The following is a 25444-nucleotide window of genomic DNA, read 5'->3' as shown; positions in this document are numbered from 1 at the left end:
TTGCAGCACTAACTGTTTTGGGGGTTTGTTTGGTTGATTTGGGGTTTTTGATCTAATGCTTTGTCAGGCAGTTACCATAGTGTTACCATAGTTGCTATAGCCTGGCATGCTGTTCGCTGATGCTGGGAGCTAGAGTCAGCTCTTTCAGCAACAATCTGAATGGCAGAGTAAGAGGGTACTTTTGACTTGGGTGAAAACGGGACAGTGTTTTCAAACTGAATTTGACCTGTGGTTATTTCCAAGCCACCAAGTCAGCCAGTATGGCCAGCCACCCTTCATGTCTTCTAGTGGTTTGAATTGGCATCTTGAGGAGAATGCCAGGGCCATTTTCTCTTATTCTGCCCTTTGTACAGGTATCATAACTTGCTTCCTGGCATGACTGCCAGTGGTTTCCCAGGCCAGTTTGGTTTTCAGGAGCCTTTATGTGGGATCTCTCTAGCCTGGAGTAGAAGTTGCTGCTTGCAAGAGCAGTAGTATTTGCAGAAGGAAAGTGCTTTGGAGGAGGAGAGTGGTTCCTGTCCACCCTCATGCCAAAACTTAGGCATTCTTTAGTGATGTTCCCATGCCATCAAACTGGCAATAGCGTCTAGTTCTCTCTCCTAAGTGTGTGGTAGCTGTGCTGACCCACAACAGTGCACACCAGGAAGAAGTGAATGGCCCTTACCAGTAGTGTGTAGGCCTGACATGCTTACTCACTTTCCTTTCCCTAAGAAAGGTGAAAGAGTTTTAAAAAAGTAATTGTACCACAAATTAATTCTCATTTAGCATTTGATCATTTTTTTAATGTATACTATAGAAAACACATACTTCCCAAGCATGAATGTCCGTCTGATTTCTCACATGACTGAAAGTGTATTAGTCTTTTCAGTCCACTGAATTTTCGGGATCACTCAAGTTAAGTCAATGCAGTTACCCGTGTCAGAAGACATAAGGTTTTGTGTCTGTAGTTGGGATCCCTTCTCACTACTTTTCCTGTATGAATCTGAATTTTTTTCAGATTTGTATGGCTCAAAAGTATTCAGGTACTTTCCGAAAGGTAAAAGTTAATTAGATTAAGGAATGGTCTTTAAAACCTGTCACAGACCCAATTCTGGTACTGTTATTTACACAGATAAAGGCTGTGTAACAGCTGTGGGAGGATCAGCCACAAGCCTCAAACAGATGAAACTCATATACTTAAGTCAAAAAGAACATGGGTTCTGTTTCTTTGAACTTGGAATTTCTACATTTTATTGCTGTATGATTAAAACACTGGAACAGAATGGCTTATTTCCTTTTTGCTGCCTTTTTATAGCTACAAGTTCCAATCTGAGTATCTTGTACTTTTTATCAGCATTGCACCTACTCACTGCACCTTGCTTAACTTCAGTGACTGTTGACTGCAGTGGAGTTGTACTCAAAGCAGTCCAGGTCTGGGTACAGAAGTAGCAGTCTTACCTGCTCGAGGTAAATCTTGGTAGTGCCAGATTGTTTTTAAAACCTTCGTGGCTCTCTTTACATACACTTAGCATATTCAGAGAGCAGGGTATATAGCCCAAATAATCTAATAAGCAAAACTTCAATTAATTTGGTAGTCAGTGGAAAAACTGGTGGAGTTTCACTCATCCAGGAGACAAAGAAGCCACCACTTGAGATGGTAAGAAACAGATTTGGTTGTCTGTCTACCAAAAAAAGTTGTCCTCTGTGTCATTCCACAGGTTAATATTAAACTAACATAGGGTTGCTCAAAAAGACCACAAAAACAAAGTGGCACTTTTGCTGTGGTAGGGTTTTAACATCTGTACTGTAGCATGTTGAATCTGTTGGATTCTTTGTGTTTGGAAAATAAAAATAATAATAAACCAAACCCAACAACCAACACTTTCTGAAACTTTGTTGCAGAGATTTATAGATCTTAGTATTTAAAAGTGGGCCTTTACATCACTTCAGGCACAGGCATGCTTAGAAGTATTAACAAATTCTTTAAAATAAATAAACCTTTTGCCCATTGGCTACTTTGGATTAAACAAAAAGTTATCCCCTTTTAACCTCAGTCACTTCCCTCATACTTTTGTCCTAGAGTCCAGGAACACACAAAATCCTTATAGCATGTCCTAATCCTTCACACACCTTGGGCTTTGCTAAATCAGAGCAGAATGAGGTTCGAGAGTTGGACAGCTGAACCCTTGAGCCAGCCAGTCCTGTTGAAGTGATGCCAGCCGCAGTACTATGTAATGCAAGGCACCTTATGGAGAAGGAGATGATTCCTGGTGCTAGACCTGGCCATATCCTACCAAAGCTGCAATTGTTGGTAGGCACAACCTAAAGCTGTGAATTACCATTGAGCAGCTAGTCTATAGGACACATCAGAGAGGTGGTAATTCTGCATTTTCTGTTGATTTCCCCTTAAGCATGTGGACCTACAGAGCATCTCTGCTCTGTCTGCTAATAGTCAAAGTATGAACCACCCCAACAAGGTACTCACCTGAAATAGTGCACGGTGTCTGTTTCAGATCATGAGAGTGTGGTGCAGACTGGGCCATACAGTGAGTATGTTTGTGCAGCAGAAGAGAGAGTTTCGCTCTTGGAAACCATAAGGATCATTTCTGATTCTGCAACACTTAATGGTTTCAGGATTGGTGGGCTGGGAAAAGTAAAAATCTAAACAGTTGTTCCCAACTGCAGGTTATGTAAGTGCAGTTCCAGCCAGTTCTAAGTGCAAATCAGTGCACTGGTTATTTTAGTCCAGGAGGTGCTGGAGACCTGTTTGGCAGTTCTGTGCATTTGACCACATAGCAAAGGAATACATGATGCTGCAGACAAGATTCCTCTTTTTGTGTCATTAAAACAATTAGCTGCATTTACAAAATATATAAAAACTGTTGGAAGTTGCCTTGACTACCTTGTCACTCCCTCATGTCTAAGCACTGTGTTCTTTTCTTTGTATTTTAGCTGGGAAAAAATGTAATACAGGGTTAATATCCCATTCCCTGGAGTTAAAAAATTTATGTCAGCTCTAAAAGACAATAATAGGCTCTGCTTTGGCAGAGTGATGCTAGAGCCGTAGTCATCCCTTATATGCATCAAAGGAGACACTTGCATTAAATCAAGGAGTCAGGTTCTGCAATATCAAAAATGGTCAAAACTCCTTAAAAGGAATGGAAATAGCTATTTTGTCCGCTCATGGGTTAAGTAGGTGAAAGTGGTGTGTGTGATGTCAACTTCATACTGTCTTTTCAATCTCTTGGTAACCAGTGTTGTGTTTAAAAACAGGACAAATTTGGAAGCTGAGCTGCAAATGGAAGTTACGGCAGAAACACAGGATAATGCAGAAATGGAATGATGGCGTTTTCTTAAGAGCGTATTTCTAATTTTCCATGTGTAGTGGGCTAAACCCAGATGGTGCAGTTTACTTTCCTTGAATCCTGTTGAATTTGACAGGCTATCAAAGTCAAGCCTGACTTCATCTACTTCATTGAACTTCAGGACTACTCAAAGTCCCCAGTCTGAAAGCACCTAGGGCTCACGTGTGGAGGAGCAGCTCACTTAGACCCAGCAGTGTAATTTCAGGACAGAGTTTAAGCCTCAACTCCATATTCCTTGTTTTTGTGCAGTTGTACTAGATTCATCATGCTTCTAAGAAACAAGCAATGGCTATAAACAATATTCTCTTTTAAAAGACCACAGACTGGTTATACTTTCCACTGAGCAGTAAAATCCAGAACGTAGAATTGATGATAAAGATGTCAGGGGCTCATGGAGCTCCTGCTGTGATTTAGTTTCCCTCCAACTGCCTCAACTACCGATGCATTTTGCTAATTACATCATAGATTTTCCTATTGATGAACAGAATCTGAATTAACACGGGAAGCACTAATGTTACCCTTTCACTATTATTGTTGTACAAGAAGCCGTGGCAGATGCTGGCAGTTAGCTACACAAACATTAGTATTAACGATTGGCCATTTGGAATTGGTGACAAACTGCCGGCTGCTGGAATCCTGAGCCTGAAACCAATCAGGAAGTTAATGAGGAGAGAAATTACCACTGCAGCTTCCCCTTAATTATATTCATGGTAGGCAGGAAGGGAGTGTTGGGGGTGGATCTCAGCTCGTATAAGGTTAGGAAGGTCAGAGACCCTTTTACTTGGTTTTTGTATCTACTGCAAATTGCAATGTTGCAACCATTCCTAGCACCGCATTAGTTTTAAATTTCATAATATTTGGCCTCAACCTTGGGCTGTCCGAGGCAGGGCCTTAGGTCTGTAGGCAGGTAGCTTCCTTGTGGGTGGAGGGATACAGCCCTGAGACCTGAAGTTGTTTTCCTCCCATCGTTTCTCCCGCTGTTCACCTTGGCGGGAGGAGGGAGACCAGCACCTCAGCATGCACGAGGGAACAAGTCGCCCCTCTTCCCGGAGAGGGGAGATCTGTGTGAGTCTTCTCTGGTCGGGGCCAGGGTGTGTCTCAGGCACGGTGTTTTTTTTTTCTCTCTTCCTCTCACTCGCAGTGTTTTCGCCGCCCAGCAGCCAGGACTCCGGCCTGGGATGCCTGTCGAGCAGCAGCGAGAGCGCCAAGGGGGACCTGGAGTGCGAGCCCCCTGCGCAGTCCGGCAACTTCACGATGAGCCCCGTCCAGGAGGGCGGCGAGTAGCCGCGGCGCGGCGGCCCTCGCCCGGGGCAGGGCGGTACAGCAGCAGCGTTCTCGGTTTGCTTGTTCTGTTTGGGGGTTGCGGGGGACGGGCGGGGGGTGTTTGGTTTCTTCTTCCCAGGTGCGGGGCAGGACGTCAGCTTCCCCGGGGGCCGCCGTGGGGCCTCCCCGCCGCCGCCAGGGCTGGCTGACGCATCCTGCCACCGAGAAGGCAGCGCGATGCCTCCGCCGCCTGTCTCAGGGGCGGGGGTGCTGCCGTCGGGGCAGAGGTGGAGAAAGCGTCGCCGAAATGCGGGCAGGGGCTCCGGGTAGCGGGAGCCAAGATAACCGGGAGTCCTGTGCCGGCCTCTCCCTGTGCAGGGGCCCGTAACTCATCTGTGGGAAACATCATCGTGTTATGTCTTCCTGACGGTTCCTAACAGGCTAACGCTGCTGCTTGATCTGGGAGTTTTCTTCTCATGTCGCCAAATTAACATATTTTGCATATTACAGTTGAGTGCCTTGCTTTAGATTGCAGTCTAAACTGCAAGTAAGTAAGTAAGTCCCTTAAGAGTTGCCATGAGTTTGGCGTTTGTTATTTTATTAAAAATGGGTTATGGTGTTCTTTCCTCGTGTTACCAAAACCAATCTGAAATGAAACTAGTCTAGAAAAATTCATTGTTCTCTGTACTTGCAGCTGTACCTGAAATAAAAATGTTATTGATGACTGAATTTTCTTGTGTGTATATTTGGTGAGCTGTATTAAAACAGAAAAAAAAAAAAAAGAAATTACTTGTATTTTCTTCGCTCTCTGCTTTGAAAACATCTATTTGATTTCACCCCCATCTGTTGTAATCAATAACCTGACCATCTTGTTTTTTATTAAATGCACTTACTCTTAATTTCATCCACCAGTGGTTTTAGAGAGAATAATGTGGAGTTACCTATATAGGTTTGACATTATAAATCACTTCTTGAGGCTGAATCGTATAGCGGTATCGATTGATCCTGATATATCACAGAAATTTACTGTCACTTCTGTTTTCAATTAAAGATACAATCAGTCAGATAATGACTTAATTGGATTTTACAGAAGATTGAGTTTTATTGCCCAGTGCTTTACGAGTTTAGTTAAGGAAGATCATTTTATCACACTTGTCAGCCTGCTCCCGCGGCTCCCTGCCCTTCTGCCGCTGCCACAACCGTGTCGGCGGCGCGGCTCCCGGAGGGCACGGCAAGGCGGGACCCGGACGGAGGCTGGTGCTCGCTTCCACCCCTGCTCTGTCAGTCCTCAGGCCTTGCTGAAATACAGCTTCTTAATTCTTGGAGAACGTTTCACGGCTCTTTTCCCTTCTCCCCTTCTCTTCCCGGGGCGCAAAGCATCCTGAGGGCTATAGCGCCGCGGCGGGGACGTGCCTGCCCCGGGCGGTGCTTCCGGCCCGTTCTTGGTGCGGAGAGGGTCTGCTCCCGTGCTCGGCGCGTCCTCCGGGAGCGAGGGGCCGCCTCGCTGTCCCGGGGGAGCCGGCCGCGGCAGGCAGGATGGCCTGGCCCGGGCGGCGCTGGGGTTGCAATGCCCCTCGGAGAAACTTGCGCTGCTGGCGACCTGGGCCTGTTTCTGGTTGCCCGGCTGAGCGGGGAACCGCCCTGGGGACAAACGAAGCGGGATTTGCCCCACTGAGGCGCACGGGGAACGGGGAGTGGGGGGAAAAAAGCCATGCTCTTTTATATAGACCAGTGTGGGACCTGGTTGGTGACAAGGGCGTTGAGAGTAAGTTATGGGGGGAACAAACAGTATCCTTCAGAAGACTGCGGCAATCCTACCTGGACCACCAAGTTTTGGAGCATAATTCACATTCAGCACTGAGTGAACTTCGGTAGAAAGATCGCCGATGAAGGACGGCCGAGGAGCTCACGCCCCACCCCACCAAGAGTGGGAAGATGCGGGATGATCTCCTGGGAAAGCCTGGGCCCCCTCCTGTGGGAAGGCAGTGGCTGCAGCTGGGAGCGCCGGCCCTAGGTGGATGCTGGGCCGGGTCGGCTGCCCTGTGGCAGGACGTGGCTGCGCGGGGAGCGGCTGCGCGCCGCTGGCGCTTCCTCCTGGCCTGTCCGTGGGTGCTCTCTATTTGCACGGCCTGGGACGTTCTGCCTATTGATTTCTGGGACTCCTCCGAGCAGAGCTGACGGGGTTGTTGCATGGAGCACGGAGACTTTTCACGGGCTTTTTGGAGTTAGGGGCGGTTTGGGGTTTGGTTGGATTTTGTTTGGTTTATCTGTGTCTGTTGCTGGTTTCTTTGTTGCTACTGTTTTGTTTATGTTCCCTTTTTTGTTTGGGGGTTTTGTGGTTGGGGGTTTTGTTTTGTTTGGTTTTATTTTGCTTTTCCACTGCACCGCAAGTCGCCCTTTTCCCAAGTATCTCTAGCTGGTTGGTAAGCAGTGACCTTTATTTATGCTGCTCCTCTCAAAAAGCGCGTTCCTTGCCCCTCGCCTGGCAGCTTTGACTGCTAGTTTGTGTGAGCCTGTGCGGAATTCATATTTTCCTCGAAGTCTTCCATGAAAGTTTCGCCCCGCTCTAGCGTGGCGCCCCACCACGCAGCCCAGCAGAGCTGGCATTTTGCTCCTCTACTTCTTTACTGTGTGCCCTCACAGACGGTCAGAGACACCCAGAGTCACTCTCGGAGCGGGAAATCATGCCTAATTTATTCCTGTCTTCTCCCTGTAACGTCGGTAATGCCTTGAAGCAGTTCGGGCGAGGCGAACTAATCCTGTCGTTCGCACTCGCTCAAGTGGTCACCAGCATCCCACGAATGCCCCCTCCCCAAAAGCTTAGAGCAGTGCAAGCACTAGCGAACACTCCCTCCGGCCCGATCGCCTCCTCCGCCCATAGTACGCGGGGAACGGCGGGGCACCCCGGCGCAGCAGATCCTGCCCGTGTCCGCCCAGCAGGGATGCGGCTCACGGCGGGTTCCAGCGGCTGGGCGGTAGCGCCGAGTCCTCCGGGTGTCTCTACATCGAAAAGTCGCGAAATGCCAGCGGATTCGGGTCGGTTTCCAGCCTGTTCCCCGCCCTGCCTGATCGGCAGGAGTTCTTTGGTCCTTTGGCTGAGCCGGTCTTTTCCGCTTAATGTTATTTGCAGCATATGTTTCGCACATTCATTCTCTTTCGGTCTATTATTCTGGGCGCTAACTGCTAACACCTCATTGTCACCTTGAAATTTCCTCTGCTATTTTGCAATTAAAAGCTTAATAGCCCTGGAAACGGAGTTCATGTGGCGCAGTTTACCATCGCCACTTCGTCTGAAAAGCTTTCTGCTGGGATCCCATTATGTGCTTGAATAAACCTTTTCGGCGAGCAGAAATGGGAACCGGGGTTGTCAGGTGTTGGGTTACAATGGACTTTCAGCCAGGGGACGTTTTGCTAACATAAATACGAATCTGGCCCAATGGGTAGATGTTGTCAAATACTGGGACATGGAAACCATTCCCATCAAATATGAGAAAAGGATTACAGTATTATATCAAACGGGTATTTCAGCCTAAACGCCCGATGTACAGCCAAGCGAGAGAGGGGTTCCCGGTCCTCCGCCAACCTACCGCCGCGCTGGGCACCTCGGCTCGGGATCTGGCAGCTGCCCGGCCGGCTGCGGTGGCGGAGGCTCCTCGCAGGACCCTCTCCAACTAGTGGGGAAGTAGGGTTTTCCACAATCATCACCACCCTCCCAGGCAGTTGGACCCCGTTTCTTCGTTTAGGGGGAACGGATTTCCAAGCGTGGATGCGCATCATCTTACGTAATTTTGTGATAATTGAAAGGGTGGTCTGCTTCTTTCTTTTTCTACCCTCGATGGGGACTCCCGAGTGCGCAAGAGGCCCCGCAGGGGAGGCCAGCTGCGGGGTTCAGTGCATGCACTCCGGCAGCAAAAAAATTATGTTCTACTAGCACTGACAGAAAATGCACTGTTCCCCGTATCTGATCCGATTCACCTCCCTGGCTCGGTGCGGTACACAGATGGAGTGCTCATTCTCCTCACACCCCGCGCACAGCCCGGGGGAGAGAGATCACGCTGACTCACTCTTCCTCTAGAAGTAGAAAAGTAACAAGGAAAGAGCCTAATAATGAAATACCACGCAAATACCTTCGTAGCGTACACTGTGCCTTTTATTCTCTCCGGCGAAATACTTCCCGAGTTTTAAATCTGCTTTAGTTACTATGTAGCCTCACTAAAACCTTTATTTCGTGTAGCGGTTATGGTGGAGAGATGCCTGGGAAGAGCAGGGGAGGTCTTGAGGCAACGAAATGGGTTCAGGTCCAAGCAGCAGCCCCTGCCCATCCGCGGACGCTCTGCCGGCGGCAGATTGACACTTGCAGTAAATTTGTTTCCCCCCCAGCCAAAATGCATACAACTTTTTTGGTTTTTTCCACATTTGGATTCAAGGTTCTCGCTGCCACACGGGAAATACCCATGTTTCAGCGAGAAACCACTCTGCGTACGGAAACGCAGAACATTACAAGTCCTCCGCATCAGACATTATCATCTCACGTTCCTTTCTATAGCCACCGTTTGCATTTGGGTAGCTGTCTTGCCGCGGGATTCAGGAAAGGCAGCGGATCCCAGCGGGGGCAGGTGCCTACCACGGCTCTCCGGCCCTGCGGCGCGATCCCGCGGGGACGCGGCCGCAGCCCGATTCCGCCCAGTTGTTGTGGGCAGCTCCTTGTTCCGGACAGCTCCTCCTCCGAGTATCTCTTTGCAGCTGCAAAACTTTGGCAAAACTTTGACAAAACTTTGATCTCGACTCCTTGCCACTGCCTCGCGACGCTGGGCCACAGGCGGTAGCAGCCATACACCGTGCCGCCAAACCCAGTGGGCTTTCGAGGCGGGGCCGACGCATAGCCCGGAGAAACCTCCTAGCCCTCCTAAACCTCATCTCTCAGCCACGGGTGCCTTCGGGGCGTGAGTCGTGAGGGGGCAGGGCGTGGATGGCAACAGCCGGGGTCCCGGTCCGTTCAGGGACGAACCCGTTCGGCACGGCACGGGCATCGCCACCGCCCCGACGACGGGGCAGAGGCCCCCCCGCCGCCGCTTCCCTCCCTTCTTCTCTCCCTCCCTCTCGTCCTCTATCTTTCTCTCCCTCCATTCCCCTTTCGGCGCAGGGGAAGGAGGGTGGCGGTGGGGGGGGGCGGGGGCGGGGGCGGTCTGAGGGGCTCTGGGCTCAGCGGGGCGGCGCGGGCAGCAGCAGTGTCGCTCCGGCCGGCGGCAGCGCTCTGGCCGCCGGTGCCACTGCGGCGAGCGGTGCCTCTCCCCGCCGGCCTGGGGTTGGAGCCGCGCCCCCGTCAGAGCCCGCGGGCAGAGCCGCCCGCCTCCTCTCCTTCATCGCCCCGGCCTCCGCCCGCCCTCGCTGAGGCCTTCTCCACCCCGGAGCCGGCCGGGCTCCTCCCGCGGGCATGAACGGCTATGGCTCCCCGTACCTCTACATGGGCGGCCCGGTGTCGCAGCCACCGCGGGCTCCGCTGCAGCGGACACCGAAGTGCGCCCGGTGCCGCAACCACGGCGTGCTGTCGTGGCTGAAGGGCCACAAGCGCTATTGCCGCTTCAAGGACTGCACCTGCGAGAAGTGCATCCTCATCATCGAGAGGCAGCGGGTGATGGCCGCGCAGGTGGCGCTCCGCAGGCAGCAGGCCAACGAAAGCCTGGAGAGCCTCCTCCCGGACTCCTTGCGCTCCCTCCCCGGGCCGCCGGGCAACACGGAGCCCCCCACGCCGCCGCCGGGGCCGTCGCCCTGCGCCGCGCCGCCGCGGACCCCCGCCGAGCTGGCCGCCGCCGCCGCCCTTCGCTGGGCCGCCGAGCCGCCTCCCGCCCTCTCGGGGCCGCTCCCCAAGGCAGGTGAGGCCGGGCCGGGCACCGCGGTACCGGGGCAGGAGGGAAAGGGAGGGCTGGGATCCCGGCTGTCGGTTCTGGGGGATGGGGCCGGAAAGAGTAAAGGCGAAGGCTTTCCCTTTCATCCGACGTGCTCCGTGGGAAGGGAATGGAGAGGAATTCCGTCGGGTACATTTTATCGCTCTTAAAAAGCATGGAGCTGCAAAGTGACCGGCCCGCTCCCCAGCCAGAATCGCGTCCACCGAGACAAGTAGAGGGGATCCGCGGACGTCGCGGCTGCCAACTGGCTCCCCGACGTGCCGCTTCTGGGCCCATCGCTCAGGTCGGCCGGGAACGGGCCGCATACCGCGTGGATCACATTAGCATGTCTCTCTGCTTCTCCCGGTCCCGCTCCCAGCTTCTCGCACACCGGGCATCGGGGCTGCGGGACCTCGTCCAGGACAAGACCTGCACAGAGAGCCTCGGACCAAAAGCGGCTCCAGGAGCAGGAAGGTTTCTGCGAAGCCATGACGACCGGGGAAAGCGAAGTGGTGGCAGGGGATGAGCGGGGCAACCCAGTCCTCCTGCGCAGACCCTTCGGGTCGCGTCCGAGGCGGCTTGTGAGAGGTCGGGGGTGCCGAAACCACCACCTACAATGGGCACCTTTTGAGGGCGATCTGTCGGTAATACACATTTCTGGAGGCAAAACTAACACTCGGGAACCGCAGTCGCGTTCCGTCCATTGTCTGAGCGGGAGCTAACGGTCTTTTAAGATAGGGATGTTCGGCAGGCAGGCCGCTGCCAGCCCAGCGCGCTCCGCTGACAAGTTGTGACAAAATTTTACGCGGTGCCCCGGGACGAGAGTGGCGAACCCTGTGCTGCCGCCGCCGTGCACCATGGAGCCAGTCCAGTCACGGAGGCGTCCACCAGGGCCCCAGCATAGGGCCCTGCTCCTCCAGCACCGGAGTGGACACACACTGGGCCCGAGGCGGCGGTACGGATGAGTGCGGCACTCTGGCGAGGATGCCGGTGGTTTGGGACCCACTTCCTATTTCCCGGCACGTTGACACCACCTGCCTGCCCTCCGGCAGCCCCCTTCCCCACATCTCGGCCGAGTTCCCCCGGCCTCTCCCCAGGGCCGGGCATGGGGGTCTTTCCTCAAATTTCCCACTGGTCGTAACCTCCCGCCGGCGCGGACGCCCTCCGCTCTCCGCACACGCGGCGGCGCCCGGCCGGGGCCTCCTCCCTGCGTGGAGGTAGCGGGGCATAGGGCCGAGGAGGTGGGGAGAGAAGGGGAAAAACCCGCCTTGCTTCTTCGAGAAAATGAAAGTTTCCATCTGCCAGCACGATATAAATCTGTCGGATAAGAACAATATTAACTCACACGTTTAACTTTCCTTCACCCTGATGTATGAACTTCCTGGTTTAAAAGATTACAGTAATCACGGGAGGAGAGTGTAAATCGAATCTGATAGCAATAACTTTTGGGGAAGGTCAGGCTCAAGTGAAATGTTACCAAGCAACAGGCATTTTGTTTGCAAAATACAATCAAAGTGTATTGATGAGAAATTCTTCCTTGCCAGCCAGTCAGCACTTTCTGATAATAGCTTTACAGAGCGAAAAAACAAACAAACAAACAACAAAACATAACCTAGATCTCCATAAATCAAGGCTGTCGGTGCTGCGCCTGCCCCCTTCCCCGCCCGTGGTGAGGCTGGGCTGGGGGGACCGGGATACCCTGGGACAACTGGGGGGGAGCCTTTCTGATCACACAGACCTCACCTGCGTGGTCCCCGGTCCCTGATTGTCACAGATGGTTTTTTCCCCCCATTTTTTATGAACATGAGAATGCATGAGAGCAAAATGGAAAATGGTCTCCTTAGAGGTTCCTGCTGTCACCTTCCACCAGACACTGTTTATTTTGCCACATGACTTGTTTATTTCCAATTATCCTGCGTGCTCTGAGCGGCAGTTTTCTCTTTCCTCTCCTTCCATTAACTATTAAAATCATCGTAAAAACAGAGGATAAACCTCCTGTCCACCCGGTTTCTAAAACACACACATATACCCTTCCTCCTCGAGGACGTTATTCTTGTGAAAAGATTTTTCACTGCCAAAGGGATATTTCCCGATATATGGTAAAATCAGATCCGTTTGCTTTATTCCTGCTACAATCGGCCATTTTGGTGGGACAGTTGAGAAGTTCTGAAAGTACCCTTTTTGCATCTGCCTCTGCTAACCTGGAATGATTCCTCCTCCTGATACCGTGCTCATGAACTTTCCTTGCCCCAGGAGTGTGTGTTAATTTGTCTTAGTGGTAGTTATCAAGATTTGTAAACAGTATAATGATATTTTCCTCATCTGGTATTTTCAGAGCCAGCTTCTTAATGCAGTGCAGCTGTCTCTGTTAGTTTGAGAACAGTGATTAGTCACCTACAGAGTATTTTGATCTTCGAATATAGGGAAGAAGGTCTGAAGTGAAAGTAATTAAAGCCAAAACCTAAACAAAGCCCCAACAACCAAAATCAAGCTAAGAAACAGCCCATTCTTCCAAACAGACAGCAAAAGTAAAGTCAAACCCAAAGCAAAAAAGCCCCCACTAAAAACATAGCCTTAGCTTTATGTGCAGTTATACTAGTTCTGGTATCAGCCTTTCCTAATAAGATGACTAAGGAAAACAGCAGGTACTTTTGAGATACAAGAAAATCTGTGTTGAGAAAAGAGCTGTCCTAAGACAGCTTGTCAAAGAACAAGCTGTTTTAACAGGGACTCAGCAGTGGGAATATAGAAGAAGAAAATTTGGTTCCAAAATGTTAGACCAAGTTTTCCAGACAAGTTACTAACTTGAGAACAGCTTTTTCCTCTCATCTATTTTACTTTTATTTGGCCCCTTTACAACATTTGACTCATGATTATTGACATATAGATAGTCAAGAAGAATTAGGGTAAATATTGTGCTGAATTCGTATTGTATTTTACTGTAAATGCATGTACGGTTCTCCCACTGTTCTGTTTCATATGCATCTATATTTGCACTGCATACCTGATCAGGGTCGGTATCTCTCCCTGCATGCATATTATTTGATGAATACTCCCCATCTTTTATATCAGTAGGAAAGTAGTGTCCTTAGTTTTCCCAGGAATCACAAACTGGATGCTGACATGCAGGCAATTTGAAATAGAAGGTGTTGGGGGGAAAAAAACCCCAACACACACACACACACACACACACACACACACGTGCACACAACAAAACAACCTCTACCTAAAAACCAAAACATAAAAATCCAACCCCAGAGCCACACAAAGAAACAACCCTCTCAAAAACAAAAACCCGCAGAAAGACAAAACAAACACCCTCCCCCACCCCCCCAAAAAAAAAAAAGAAAAAAAAAGAAAAAAAGCAAACCAACCAAACACCACCACTACCAGAAATACAGCAAAAAAAAACCTCAGAGCTCACACAGAACAAAATATAACACCCAAACCCCCGCAAATGTAAAAAATATCTGAGGACAAGATTTCTTTCTTGAAGCTGAGAATATCATCATGTAAAACTTACAAATTATGAAAATAAAAAAAGCTTTGGTGAAGAGCAGTAGGTTGTACATTCTAAATACAAAATTATTTTTGTACCTGAAAATACAAACATTTGTTATTAACACATGCATATATATTCCCATAATTCAGTGTCCACATAGTGACATTTACAATATAACTTCACATTTTTTTTAATTTGACAATGGCTATTTTGCATCTTCACAAATTTTTGTTTATTTGACTATTACTATTTTTGGGCCAATTTTAAATGAACTAAAATCCCAGTCGTGGTAGTTCCCATGAAAGGGCTGGGGACAGTCCCCGGAGCACGCCGAGCCCTCGGCGTAGCAGGAAAGGGGTGTTTAAAGCAGTTAAAACACAGCCTAACAGAGAGGGAAGCCCCGAGGGCTGGTAGGTGAGCGGCCAGCTGCCGTGAGACAGGCTCGGACCCTGGGGTGTGACACCTGCGCACCGCCCCAGCCCGGACATGGAGCTGCCTGACACCGCAGCCAGAAATGCTCTCAAAAAGACAGAGGGAAAAATACAGCAGCCTCCATGCTCAGTGGCAGCCAGGAGAGGGTAATTCTCTGTGTGTTAATAGCACCACTTCGATTTAAAATCAACGAAATCTCGTTTTCCAGGTCTGTCCCTGCAAGTATAGTGAGATGCATCGTTATGACCTGTGCTGTATGAGGAGACTGCCCCTGCACAAAAGCTAAGAGCCAGCATCTGTGCAGTCTTCTGATGATAAAGAGGCAAAATTCAGTGGGGCGAGTTTTCAGAATTAGATGAAAGATTTTTAGGCAAGACTCATAAGGATATTTTTAAGGGTACAGAAAATGAAGCAAATCTGAAATATCTTGAAAATAACATTTTGTAAGGATAAGGGAATATATTTGAGATACCTTAACTGATTTGAAGGCATTTGTTTGCTTGCTGGTTTTTTTTAAATAAACACATATTTTCTCCACAGCAGTACTTGCTCTCATCCCATAAAGATACACTGTAAATGTGAGCATGAGGTAATTCTGAAATATGTTCTCCTTGCTTTCACTCCATTTGGTAATATTAGTCATCAAAGTGCAGTCTATTTATGTGAAAATTAGGGCTATCATCTTCCTTAAACAGCCTCTCTAACTCTGTCAAGATAGGGACAAGGTAGTTGGATGTCCTTAGACTGCCTGCTAAGCCTTGAATGTCCATTTGCCAAGATTTGTAATAAATGCATAGTGAAGGAATTAAAAGGGAAGTAGTGTGAGTCTCATGTTTTCTCAATAATGGATGAGCTATGCCAATATCTTAGCACCTCCTCAAAAGGATGCATGTGCCAGTTTGCTATCAGCAAGCAATTCCTACATTCTGCTTTGGCTGCTAAAGCAAGATTGATGCACTGAACATATGAGAAAGAGGAAATGTACGTGGCCTTCTCACTAACATAGAACATGCAGAGTTACTGCTTCCATGTTTGCATTCAACAGGCAGCATCACCAGTGTAAAAAACAGTTCTGAAAATGGGTTATCCTGCTGCAAGGAGTGAGGTCTTTGTAAGAGCATCTGTATTCCTCAGCTACACACTTATCTTCCACAGCCCAAATTAGCAGCATCCCATATCTCTGTAGGATGGCCCATCATTTCTGCCAGGTACAGCTATCCTCATGAGGAGAACCTTCCTTTGCCATGCTCACACTGTCAGGCTGTGCTCTGCCAGGATCTCTTCTTTATTTATAGCTCCCACTGTGCTGAGCATAGTGGCTTCTCACTCAGCCCAGGCTTGCTCAGACCCTGACTTCTTTCTCTCTAGTGGATAAATTCCATTAATAGTCTTTTTTTTCATGCTGATCTGTTAAAAGTTAAACTTAGCTCACTAACTGATGAGAAGATGCCCTGCCTGTTCCTGCAGTTAGAGGAAGGTAGAAGATGGTGAGCAGTGAGGCTCAGGTTCTTGCACACCTCTAACTGGTTCCGTCTCAGTTGGGCAGATGGGATCATCAGCACATTTTAGGAGCCTTTGCTTGCTTCTTACAGTTACTTTATTTAGTTGGATTGTTTGACAGGGGCTTGGAAAATGAAGCAAACAGTTGTATTGATTTTTGCAGATAGTCCTTCCCATTTGTGCCTTCAAAAGCACTACCTTGTGTGGTTAAAGTAGACTGTCAGCTGCAGCTTGGACAGCAATCTTCTCCCCATGCATTGATGTTTCCCAAGAACGTAAACATTGTGCTCAATGAGGAAAGCCAGCAGAACTGTGTTCTTGGGAAATAACAATGAACAATCTCAAGCAAGTATATTGATCCTCTTTTGCATAAGCAAGCGTGCTTCCTTTCTTCTTGCCAACAAGCAATCTTATTTCAAAAGGTTCCATAGTCTGGTCAGGCATTACCAAAGAGTTTTGAGTGTCCATCTGGAGACAGCATGGCCAGTGGGCCTGTTTTCAGCTCCATACTCAGCTCTCAGAAAGCAAGATACCTGGAACAATTGCTAAGAGAGGTTGTGGGGTCCTCATCCTTGGAATTATTTAAAACTCAGATAAACAGGGACATGAGCAACCTACTCTTTGTTTAAGGTTGCTCACACTTTGAAGAGGATTTTGGACCAAATGCCTTCCAGATGTCTTTTCTAAACCAGACTTTTCTAGAATACGTGCTTGGATGCGACAAGGCATCAGACATACTTAAGGGTTTAGAGGAAAAGCTGCAATTCTTGCTGTGGGAGGAGCTGATTTCTATGGGAGGAACCAGTTTCTTCAGAACTGGAATACATTTATTTATTTGAAGACTTTTTAAACCTTCAACCCATAGTCATAATGGAGTGGTTCCACCAATGCTGTTGGAGCTGCAGAGGAATTTTTGTGGTAAGCACATTTCTCTCTCTCTCAGGATTTTTTATTGAGGTGCACAGAGAGAAAGAAAGAGAAAACAATTTCTATTTCTGCTCCTTGTTTTTCTCTTGTGGAATGTGTTTGGAGAATTGTTTACCTAGAGTGATTGCTTGGTTGGATCATGGTGGATTGTTTGGGCCTGTTGGCCAATTGGATCCACCTGTGTCTGGGCTCTGGAGAACAGGGTCACGAGTTGTGAGTTGGTGAGATATGATAGTTAGACAAAGTAGCATGTAGTTTTTAGTATCCTCTTTTATATAGTATATTAATGTATTATAGCATAATTATAATAAAGAAATCATTCAGCCTTCTGAAATGGAGTTAGACATCATCATTCTTCCCATTGGGTTCGCCAACATCTACAACAAATCTTCATCTCCTAAATGCCCTCTTCAGCTCACAGACAATGAAATGGTGCTCGTGAGAAATTATGATGTGAAAGTGCTGAAGTTCCTCTGAGAAATCTTGCTGTTGGGTGGTGTGTTGCTGCCTTGTAACCAATAAGAAAGGATAGATACAGCACTTTTGATGCAGCAGAAAAATGATCACAGCTTCTTTGCTTGCACATGAGAGAATGAGGCAGAGTATGTCTAGATCAGGTCACATTATCCTTTTGCGGTTTTATTCTCATGGCATATTGCAAAGATACCTTAAATTTTGCAGGATCTCTGAGAAAAAATACTTTTTCCCCCTTAGAGTCCTGGTCTGTTCACTTTAATAAGACAGCATCCTCAAATCTCTGTATAAGCTTTTGGCCTCAGTTTTCTGTTAATTTCTCTGACTTCTCTTTGCAGACGTGAATGAGGAGCGGTTGGGTGATGCAAGTGGAGCAGACAGTGCCGAGACCTACAGTGACAAAGACACGGACCAAAGGAGTTCCCCAGACATGACTAAAGCCAAAAGTTGTTTCAACCCCGAAAGCCCTGAAATTGTTTCAGTGGATGAGGTCAGTTTTGCAGTTCAGAAAAATGGTGGGGGCACAGAGAACCGTCCAGACAGCCCCAAGTACCACCCAGAGCAGAACCACCTCCTGATAGAAGGTCCGTCTGGGACAGTTTCTTTACCATTCAGTTTGAAAGCAAACAGACCCCCACTTGAAGTCTTGAAAAAGATTTTCCCTAACCAAAAGCCAGCTGTGCTAGAATTGATCCTGAAGGGGTGTGGCGGTGACCTGGTGAGTGCTGTAGAGGTTCTTCTGTCCAGTCGGTCTTCAGTGGCTAGTGGAGAGAGAAGTCCTGCAGAATCGGATGGTCTTGTTTTGCCTTCCAATGGGCATATTTTTGAACACACACTGAGTTCCTATCCTATTTCATCTTCCAAGTGGTCTGTGGGCTCGGCATTTAGAGTTCCCGACACTCTGAGGTTCTCTGCTGATTCCAGTAATGTTGTGCCAAATCCTCTAGCTGTACCTTTGCAGCACCCTTTCCCTCAGCCACCGCGCTACCCGCTGATGCTGAGGAACACTTTGGCAAGAAACCAGTCCAGCCCGTTCCTGCCCAACGACGTCACCCTGTGGAACACCATGACATTGCAGCAGCAGTACCAGCTACGGTCCCAGTATATCAGTCCTTTCTCTAGCAACTCAGCCACTGTTTTCCGAAGCTCACATGTCCTTCCTTCCCGCTCATCAGAAGATCCTAGGATTTCAATTCCTGATGATGGATGTCCAATTGTGTCTAAGCAACCAATTTACACAGAAGATGAATATGAGGAAAGGTCTGATTCTTCAGACTCAAGAATACTCAACACATCTTCTTAGACTGACATTTGACTTGTGACAGCTAAGCGATACTCACAGTGCAGCTGAACTACTGGCCCCTAAGAGGAGGGACATGTACTCTACAAAACTCTCGCAATTGTATTAAAAAATTGCTTGGTATTGTACTATAGCAATAAAGACGTAACTTATTGAATTTCTTGCACTTCACTGGATAATGCCAAATAGCAATACTCTGGCTTTAGTGCTGAGTGTGTGTTGCAAAGGAAGACTTTATGGCTACCAGTTATGGGACTCTAGAAGACTCATAATGGAAACAGAAGCCCAAGGTCTACTTTGTTCCTTAACTCAGAAAAATGGGGATGTTAAATTAGAATACTTGAATGCTGTTTTATAATTGAGAACTCCTCAGGACATAAGAAATCAAGCAAACATAGTTCAAATGCAAATGGTCTAAACCAAGGACCTTATAATCTTATGCCAGTGATCATCCTTGCAGTGAAAGAAAAGGCAGAAGAAAGAAATACACACATGCAACTAACATGAGCTGCTTCTGTGCCGGTTGAGCTTGGACACTTTTCAGAGAAATATTATTAAGAGTTATTCTTTTCCCATGGCTAGGTTGAAATGTGTAATGTCAGTGTAAAACCAATTACAGCTGTGAATTGCATGAAGTGTATTGTGAAATGAACACCAGATTAAGCATTGTCAGGTTAATGTAGCATGCTAAGGACTCTAGAAAAATAAACTAAGATGGTGATCTTGGTTTATGTCATTTATACTGGGCAAATAACATTCTGAAGATAGAGAGCTGATTAGTTCTCAGCTGGGGTTAAAATGTCCAGCTCCAGCAGCTGCAGTCAGGGGAAACCTCTTTTTCCAAGTCTGGGTTTTGCTTCCCTGACTTGTAACTTGCAACTGAGATTAGGCAAAAGCTGTCATCAGGGAAGCTGATGTCTCTTGTATTTGTACTGCAGATATTTCCAAGCTCAGCTGAGTAAAGCAGAGCTTGCTAAAATCACAGAAAGCAGAAAACAAAAGGCTCTCCCAATGCTTCAGAAGCATCTTTTTTCCTATTCTGTAGAAGTAGAAAAAAAAAGGAATTAGGATGTAATTGTGGGCATTTCTTTAAAATAAATTTTAGGCAAATGGCAAGTCCCCTTTTCCCCTAGGAAATTAATGGTTTGAACAGTTTATTGCATGATTGCATGCATTGATTACACTGCATATTTATGTGTGTCTGAGTAACATTAGGAATTGCTTCTGACAAGGAATGCCTCTAAGTTTAATGTCCACTTAGAAGTTTGTTAAGCTCTTAGTGTCATTTTTTCAACTGTTCACAAGTGACTATGTATGCTTGACAATTGACTTTTACAAAACACACCTCTGAATGCAGATTAAAAGACTCTTTGGTCTTTCAGGTTTGGGGCTTAGTCCCACACCTCAAAAAAATTGTGAGACTACCCTGAAGTTGGACTCTGAAGCAGATGGACTTTAAAGCTGTTATATAAGTGTATCAGGCATGTTATCTGGTGTCATTGTTGATACAAATGCCTGTGTTCTCATTTGGCACTTCATGTTCTGTAAGTCTTGTGCACATGATGAATCTTTCATTTTATAAAGGTACTGAATACGCACAAAAAGGAGAATAAAATAATGACTTTATTTTCCTTCGGGGATAAATTGACTAAAAGATACTTTATCTTGCATAAATTTCCAGCCTGTTCAGAAAAGCATTTCATTGGTTATGCTACAAAGACATAAAAGCAGGGAAAGGGAGGAAAAAAATAAGAATTCCCTTATGGAAATGTAAATGTGCAAGCATTTGGAGTTTTCCTAAATACAGGATTTCAGTTGTGTACTGACAGATTTGCCTGCATTCACATGGCATTTGTAAACAAATTCATCTTACAGCCACCCCAGAGAGAAAAGTAATATGTAAAATAGATCTTGCAAACAGAAAGGCAGGTGGCAGTGAAACACTGTGTTCTGACACATTTCCGAGAAATTGTCAAAGGCTAGATAAGAGTGGATAGGCCCTGGGGCTGCAGTTTTGAGCAGATTTCCTTCCTGCAGAAATCTTAGGTATCTTCTGTACTTTAAATGAAATCTCAGTGGAGGGTTTTTGTTTGTTTTACTTGTTTATTTGTGTGCTTGTTTTGCTACAGATGTTGAATCATCTTCAGCAGAAAGACAAAACTGTGATATCTGCAAAAGCTCATACCTGCTATTTTCAAAGAACTGAATCTTGGCATCTTGGCATTGGAACATATCTTTCAAAGAAAGATGACCCTTGGCTAACATGGAATGAATTCCTATCACACTTGTGGTGAAAAATGCAAATTTGGTGGTATGATTTTTAAAATTCTACCTCTTTTGACAAGCCATTTTCTGAAAAAAAGAAACAAGTTAAAATAATCCTTGTCTCTCATCTGACTCCATTGACAAATACATTTTCTTTTCTTAAATAAAGCAAATATATCTCTGTCCAAAATAAGAAATGCAAATGTTCGTGTTGAACAGTAATTTTTGTTTGACCACGCAATATTTTAGTTATCCAGAAGATTTTTTTAAAAAAATATATGTTTGCCTGCAATGATACCTTTGAGAAATATCTTTGTTCATCTAGTTGTATTGTCCAGGCTGGCACTACAAGCAGATAAAATTTTTAAGGATCCCTTGGCATATTGGCAAGAATCTTTTTCTGCCTGCACAATGCTGGGACCTGTTCCTCAGACCTTTGCTGTGCTGATGGGGGTTGCCCACGCAATCCCACCCTCCCATCAAGGGCAACCGCAAGGGCAGTCCGTTTCTGCTGGAGCCCATCTGCCGCATCTAGTTCGGGCCCGCAGTGGCCTCCCCAGAGCTGGCGGTCCCCAGCCTGGCTCCGGCTGTGCTTTCCCCGAGAGCGGTGACAGCCGTGCCACCGCAGCTGACGGTAGCGGGACTGGTCCTGAGCCTGCGGAGCGCCCGCGTCGGAGTAGCATCCTGGGATTCCCACCGCTCCGCGGCCCAGCAGCGCCTAAAACTTGCATTTCCCTGCTCCATCTTGTGGCAAACAAGGGTATCTCCTCGTCGGAGCAAGTACTTCATGCTGAGGAGGAGAGGACATCGGAATGAGGAGGGTTGAAGCTGGAAGCATTGATGCCCAGAAACACCTTGAGGGAAAAAAAAAAAAAAAATTTCAAGCACCAAGAAGAATGCCTTGAGCCTGGTGAGGTCTCTGTAGGATCTCAGAGTCCAACGGGTTGTTGGTTTTTTTTCTTTTAGATTTTTTTTGAAGTCTTTTTTTGGGTACTAGTGCAGCTGTGGCTTTCTTGGAGCAAGAGACATTCAGCACCGAGCTACAGCTCCTGCTCCTGTCTGAGCAGCCCCTCTGGAGTGTCTTTTGGGTGCCCTAGGACTGCTTTTTCTCCTGTCAGAGAGGTGATTTCACTGTCAGCTCTATGGGAAATGCCACAGAAAGCTCTCTCTGCTCACAGCTTTCTGCTTGTCCAGGTCTGAGGCCCACCAGACACCAGTGCAGTGGGCTCTGCAGAGGCTGGCAGCTGCCCCAGATGCACATAACCAAATCCCCACTAGCTGACCTCTAACTGTGACAAGGTGGTTAAGGCCAACAATGATGTAAACAATAACAATAACAATTTCTCCCTCAATTGAATGCCATGGAGAGCCCTAGTGTGATGCTCACATTCTCCAGTATCTCTCATAGCTGTAGATAATGGAATAGTCAGAGGGACAACAGGGGTAAGCACAGCACAATGGGGATGTGCTGCCCCAAACTAACCCTTGCCTTGTCCTTGCTGGTGTTGTGCTACTTTCCTGGGGGTCCCTGACTTGTCCCTCTTGTGGGTCTGAAGGACCACCTCTGAAATATTTGTTGTATGCTTGGTGAACAGGCTCACCTCACATTTGTGCTGACATCTTTGAAAAATTACTCTGATTCTCTCAGTATACTGTTTCAGTGATTCATTCTTTATGTGCATTTACTCAGCAGACATGAGTGGGGAAATAAGATTTATGCTAAATTTATATGTTAATTTTAATATTGAAGCTATCCTGTATTTGAAGAATAAGATCAATTCTTCAATTTCATTTCTTACGTGATATTGCATATTGTCATTACTGGAAAATAAAATTATTTCTGAATGCGTACTATCTAAACTTCAGTTTTAGTGGACGTTTAACTTTGACGCATCATTCTTCTCCCTTCCCTATAAAAACTAACTTAATACAATATTTACCATTCTCACACTACTCTGCCACCGGAAGATAACAAAGACAAGACTTTTTACTCGAAATGATGTTTCTTTAATGTGCTCCCTGCAACATTTCTGCAGTGTCACAGATTTCATGCATGACTCAGTGTTGCATGCATGCTACAAGAGGAATCTTGGTTAATGGTTGTGTTCCTCACTAGAGATTAATTTCATTAATTTCCACATTAGCAGACGTGCTTGAAAGCCATGGCCACAGCTATTCACTAAACATGCCTGTACACAGGCCAAATCCTAACCTTAAGTGGAGAATCCACCCCTTAGATCACTACCAGATCATGTGGAGGATGGATACAGAGAATCATATGTACAGAAAGATTTGGCCTCTACAGAGGAAGATATAAAGAGGCCTCCTGCCAGAGACCATGCTCTCCTGAAGCTGCAACAGAAAGAAAATATTTCCAACACCTTAGGAGTGTGGTTTGCTATTTTATCTCTTTGCAAGCTGTGCAGGAGATTAAGCTGAGAGACAGGAGAAACTTTTGCAAGGTTACATCCTTGCTCTGCCCTACACCCTGAGGAAGAATTTTCCCTCCCTGTGAGATAAAGATAACACTACAAGGTTTTAATTGTTTTTATATGAAAATTTGCTAAGAGTTTAAGTGTTCTGTAAGCAAGAGAGTAGAACATAGTGTTTATCAGATCATGTATGGTAAGATTCTCTTTCTGATTTTTTCTCTGTGTGAGAGAGACTATAACTTTTCAATGGCTGACCTGTGACTGCCTTCAGCAAGAATTCTCCTGAAAACCTCAGGATTATCCTTAGATAGTCCTGAGCAAACAACTGTCACAAAATGGCTAAAAGTTGTGAGACCTAAGGTAAACACTGGGTTCTTTCTTCCTCCCTCTTTTGAGTTTATGCACCTTATACATTCCAACTTTCTCCTCTGTAACACCTAGATAAAACCAGAAATCTTGTGACAAAATTGTGCTAATCACCTTCCCCCCTCACCCGCCTCCGAGAGTCAGAGAATACATGAATCAGCAGAAGGTTGAGGAAAAGTGAGAAAGCAGAATTTGAGACACAATGAAATCTTAATTCTTCCAGGACTTGTGTGGCACAGGGAGGTGTGCAGGCTCAGGAGGAGCTGGTCTCAGAGAGGAGCTACCCCTCCTCTCTGTGGGAAGGGCAAGCACACCCTGGCACTTAGGCCAGCAGTACAATCTCAGCTTGGGGGCTGCAGCCCCTCAGGAGTGGGCACGCACCAACTGGAAGGAGGAAGGCAGTGAGTAGTGTGGCAGCAGTGTGACCGTGAAGGTGCTTGTGGTAACTGATAGAAGCTTTCCTTCTTTGTTGCATGCAAAGCAGGAAAAGCTCAAACCCATTTTTGGAAACAGCTTTCTTTGCAGCCTAGTCCCTCTGCACATTGCTGACATTTCTTCTTGCCATGGTGAGTATAAACTGGGAAGAGAGAGAGATAAAATTCACCATACACAGAAAAACATAAAGGAGACATTGAAATACTCAGAAATATTTCTGTGCTACTTGTCAAATCTAGATTTTTTATCACTTTATCACTTATAAGGCTAAATGACTCATGTGGTAAGGGATGCAGAAGCAATCCTCACATTGTACCTGAGGGAGAGCTGTGGTAAAAATTTAAGTTTCTCTGCCTCTGCATATTAATATCTCGACTCACTAGGAACAGGTTCCTGAAGGGTGCTTGCAGCTGTTCACATTGCACAGCTAACAACTTTCCTGGGAACCAAAATCAGTTGGTTGTCACCTTGAACATGCCTTTTTCTCTAGTAAAGTAAGGATAATGCTCAATGTCTGGTATGGCTACGTAGTCTATGTGTGAAAAAACAACACGTTCTCAAGAGAAACATTCCTAAACTACAGAAAATTATTCTGCATGGCTTCATCCTTACTCCAAACCCTCTTCAGGAGACTTTAATACCCTTCACAGATTTAACTCAACTCACAGCTCAACTCACAGTTATTACATTTTAGACCATATGACTTAGTCACTAGTAGAGCTATGGTCAGCTATGTGTAAGTTATGAATTTTCTTCCTTGCTCTTTCTGCTGTAATTTCTTTTTCTCTAATGATCTGCAGAGATATAAATAAAAGGAACATTTGGCCACATGTATTTTTATTTTTTTTTTTCTCCACTGCCAAATAATTGATTTTCAGGAAAAGGATGGTATAAGGGAGAAGTTAATTTATTTAATTTTTTTTTTCAAAAATTTTACAAAGTGGTAAGTTTTCTAAGGCTCTAAAAGGAAGAGACCATTAGTTTAATGTGCCCACACATATCTCCTTTGGCAATTCTCAGCTATGTTGGTGAAAGCACAGTACAGGCAACAATCACTAGAGCCCTTGCACACAAGTGGGAATTGGGCTGGGTTTGGGGTTTTTTTGCAGAACTTTGAAACACATGAGGAGGGAGTGAGGGGGAGGGGAGGGAAGGAAAGGATAATTTCTGACCTTCAATAGCATCTGGGGAGTGGGTCTTTCCCAGGCCCAAGCCTGAGCTATCAGAGTTTATGCTCACATTGCTGTTGCCTTGAAAAGGGAACAGAAAGATCTATACCAGAGCTAGGGGACAAAAGGAGCTGGTCTCCCTGTGCTGTG

At 46.7% G+C, this 25444-nt stretch overlaps 2 protein-coding genes across 2 annotated transcripts in view; both read left to right on the top strand.

Moving 5' to 3' along the window:
- DMRT1 (doublesex and mab-3 related transcription factor 1) overlaps window positions 1-5336 on the top strand; it is a 57810-nt gene extending 52474 nt beyond the window's left edge. Inside the window, exon 5 of the mRNA XM_054004212.1 lies at window positions 4486-5336. Coding sequence (XP_053860187.1) covers window positions 4486-4628 — 143 coding nt within the window. The 3' untranslated portion in view covers window positions 4629-5336. The remainder of the gene's footprint in view (window positions 1-4485) is intronic.
- Window positions 5337-10041: 4705 nt separating this feature from the next.
- DMRT3 (doublesex and mab-3 related transcription factor 3) lies at window positions 10042-18816 on the top strand. The gene is made up of 2 exons (XM_054004211.1): window positions 10042-10480; window positions 17666-18816. Exons 1-2 carry the CDS (start codon window positions 10042-10044, stop codon window positions 18628-18630), a joined length of 1404 nt encoding a protein of 467 aa, XP_053860186.1. The 3' UTR covers window positions 18631-18816.
- Window positions 18817-25444: the final 6628 nt, after the last annotated feature.

The sequence above is a fragment of the Vidua macroura genome, chromosome Z (assembly GCF_024509145.1).
Source record: "Vidua macroura isolate BioBank_ID:100142 chromosome Z, ASM2450914v1, whole genome shotgun sequence".
NCBI lineage: Eukaryota > Metazoa > Chordata > Aves > Passeriformes > Viduidae > Vidua > Vidua macroura.
Note: the sequence above shows the minus strand (reverse complement) of the source record. Positions and strands in the feature narration are given on the sequence as shown.

What these genes read in the sequence shown, in the direction of transcription:
- DMRT3 (XM_054004211.1), top strand. Translation starts at nt 10,042, where the DNA reads ATGAACGGCTATGGCTCCCCGTACCTCTACATGGGCGGCCCGGTGTCG. An exon ending in GGGGCCGCTCCCCAAGGCAG is followed by an intron (nt 10,481 to 17,665) that starts GTGAGGCCGGGC and finishes TTCTCTTTGCAG; the next exon opens with ACGTGAATGAGGAGCGGTTG.